General features: G+C 46.6%; 1 protein-coding gene across 1 annotated transcript; it reads left to right on the forward strand.

The window, feature by feature from the left end:
• The first annotated feature begins 1,290 nt into the window (after window positions 1-1,290).
• On the forward strand, window positions 1,291-2,594 carry LOC124677808 (flavonol synthase/flavanone 3-hydroxylase-like). The gene is made up of 2 exons (XM_047213760.1): window positions 1,291-2,108; window positions 2,197-2,594. The coding sequence occupies exons 1-2, from the start codon at window positions 1,377-1,379 to the stop codon at window positions 2,407-2,409; spliced, it is 945 nt and encodes a 314-aa protein (XP_047069716.1). The 5' UTR covers window positions 1,291-1,376; the 3' UTR covers window positions 2,410-2,594.
• Window positions 2,595-2,932: the final 338 nt, after the last annotated feature.

A 2,932-nucleotide genomic window follows, 5' to 3' on the forward strand; every position in this document is an offset into this window, starting at 1 on the left:
TTGACTTGTTGTATTCTCTTAGTGACCATGGGTAAAATCGTCATGATGCTATTTTGTATTGAATGACTGTTAGCAATTTTGTGGGGCTCGGGGGTGGGGGGTGGGCGGTGGGTCAAAACCCTAGAAATTTACGACGATCTGAGTCAGAAATGTCGTAGTTTGGTTACATGAAATCTTCATAGTTTGGTGAAAATAATTTACGATGTAAAATATGACCATGACCAATTTAGATGATCTTAATATACGATAAAATTAAGTTTTTAGGTACAAATTGCTGACTGGACAAACACCTAAGAAATTTATGAACACAATCTGCCCCCCTAAAGAAGAGAAATACGGTAGGCTTGCGAAAGAACAAAATGCTTGGAGGAAGGATGTGGAGGGAGCTTGTGGTGTGCTCCAATTTAGTTGATCTATTCTTTGGCATATGCTAGAACATGGAGCATAAGACGATGTGGGAGGTGACTACTTGTGTGATCATGCACAACTTAATAGTTGATGATAGGGTCTATGATTAAGAGTGGAAATTTCAGGGTGAATTGATTGAGCTCGTAGCTCAACCGGCAATGTTTCAGTAGTTCCTCCAAGTGCATATTGAGATCCATGATGGGGCAACTCACCACTAACTTCAAGAGGGTTAGGTTGATCATATATGGGCTCACATAGGATTAGTCATCTCCTCTCATTTTATTTGTCAACTATGTTTGATTGTGATTTGTGAATTATGTTTTTAAATTGAGTGTAAACTATTTATATGTAATCGATTGTAATCTTTGTTGTTACATTATTGTATTATGTTCAAAATTGCCAAAATAGGCAAAATGGGGCCAATATATATAGACCGAATGGTGGCGCCGTTGGGTGTAATGCCCTTCATAAACGGACAAAAATTGGTTGTTTACCAAATTTTGTCATAGCATTTCTTTAAAAAATGTCGTGACGATTCTGTTATAATTATAAAAAATACCCTGTGTGAGGATTTTTAGTGCAACATTCTCTATCTTAGTGGTAATTCACCATGGTGACAATTTACTAAAAATATCAGGAAGTTCGGGCAGATGCGACGCGAGTAGCTCAGACTACGGATCGCTTTCCCGAAACTTGTGGGATAAAATGCAAAATGACGTTTGTTTTGGTTCTAGGCGTTGGATTCTGGCTCCCTGGTCCGTCAACCGATGCCTAATCGTCGACCTCCTTTTTTGACGTGGCTGTTGCTTAACCATTCCCTGGTTGTTGCTTCTTGTCCGCCGTCATTGTCTGTTGCTTTATATAATAGACAGTGTTCACAAATCAGTTTGAACAAACCACGTATATATCAGTGAGAGAGTTTTATTGAAACTTCAGCTGGTAGGCCTGATTGTGTGGGGGTGAAGGGAATGCCGGGCCCGGAGTTCATGCCGTCCGATCACGAGCAGCACGGCGCCGCCATGGTCCGCAGTGTGGAGATCCCGGTGATCGACATGTCCTCCAACAACGCTGGCAGCCGCATGGTGCAGGCGTCGATGGAGTGGGGGATCTTTCAGGTGGTGAACCACGGCGTGCCGCCGTCGGCCATGTCCGAGCTGCAGCGCGTGGGGCGTGAGTTCTTCGCGCTCCCGCAGGAGGAGAAGCAGCGGTACGCCATGGACCCGTCGTCAGGGAAGGCCGAGGGCTACGGCTCCACCCTGAAGCGGGACGCCCCCGGCGGCATGATGACTTGGTCCGAATTCCTCTTCCACAACCTCGCGCCTCCTTCCGCCGTCGACCACGCAGTCTGGCCGCAGAAACCCAATGGGTACAGGGAGGCCAACGAGGCATACTTTGCGCACCTGCATACTCTGACGCGAAGGCTGTTCGAGGGATTGTCTGCGGGGCTGGGGCTGGAAGAGGGCGCCATGGAGGAGGCCTTCGGCGGCGACGACGTGGTGTTCCTCCAGAAGATCAACTTCTACCCGCCATGCCCGCACCCGGAGCTGGCGCACGGAGTCGCGCCGCACACCGACCTCAGCACGCTCACCGTGCTCATGCCCAACGAGGTGCCAGGGCTCCAGGTGTCCAGGGACGAACGCTGGTACGACGTCAAGTATGTGCCCGGCGCCATCATCGTTCACATCGGCGACCAGATCGAGGCAAGCTTCCACTACACCCGTACATTAGTTCTTCTCAATCTGTGTTGTCACGTCAGTTGTTTAATTTACATGTGTTTCTCTGTGGCAGATTCTGAGCAACGGGAGGTACAAAGCCGTTTTGCACCGGACGACGGTGAGCAATGAGAAGACGCGGATGTCGTGGCCGGTGTTCGTCGAGCCGCCGATGGACCACGTCGTCGGGCCGCACCCGCAGATCGTCGCCAGCGAGGGCCAGGCCAAGTATAAGGCCAAAAAGTTCAAGGACTACAAGTACTGCAAGATCAATAAGCTACCGCAGTAGTCAATCTTTCCATCAAGACCTTTTGCTTATGTGTGCGTCAGTATTTACTTTGGGTTTGTCTCTTGTGCTTGTGCACATCTCTCTTGGATATCCCTGGCGTAATATTTTCTGCTTGTACTGCACTACTGCCTCGATGCTAGTATATTATTGGTTAAATAATTAATAAATTAAAGGGTTGTGTCTAATTCTTATTGAACTTAGAATTAGCTTTGTTCTCGTTTAAATAATGTACTACGTGAATAGTTTTTGTATGGTATGAACATTTCTTTGTAGCGTAGACCAATAAAATCTTAATTGTATCCTCATGTACGGCTGGAAAATCTCATTCCATAAGATTCATCAATAATTATTTTGACTCTGTTCTAGCAATTAAAAGCGGGAAAGCTAAGCAAAATCAAAAGCCTCTGAATTCTCAAACTAGATGTTGACCTCACTCATGGCAATTTACCAGCAATGCTACACCTATGGACAACACTTACGGGAAGATTTTACGGACTCACAACAGCAGGGGATAGGATCAGAA

Source organism: Lolium rigidum, chromosome 7 (genome assembly GCF_022539505.1).
Source record: "Lolium rigidum isolate FL_2022 chromosome 7, APGP_CSIRO_Lrig_0.1, whole genome shotgun sequence".
NCBI classification, from domain to species: Eukaryota; Viridiplantae; Streptophyta; class Magnoliopsida; order Poales; family Poaceae; genus Lolium; species Lolium rigidum.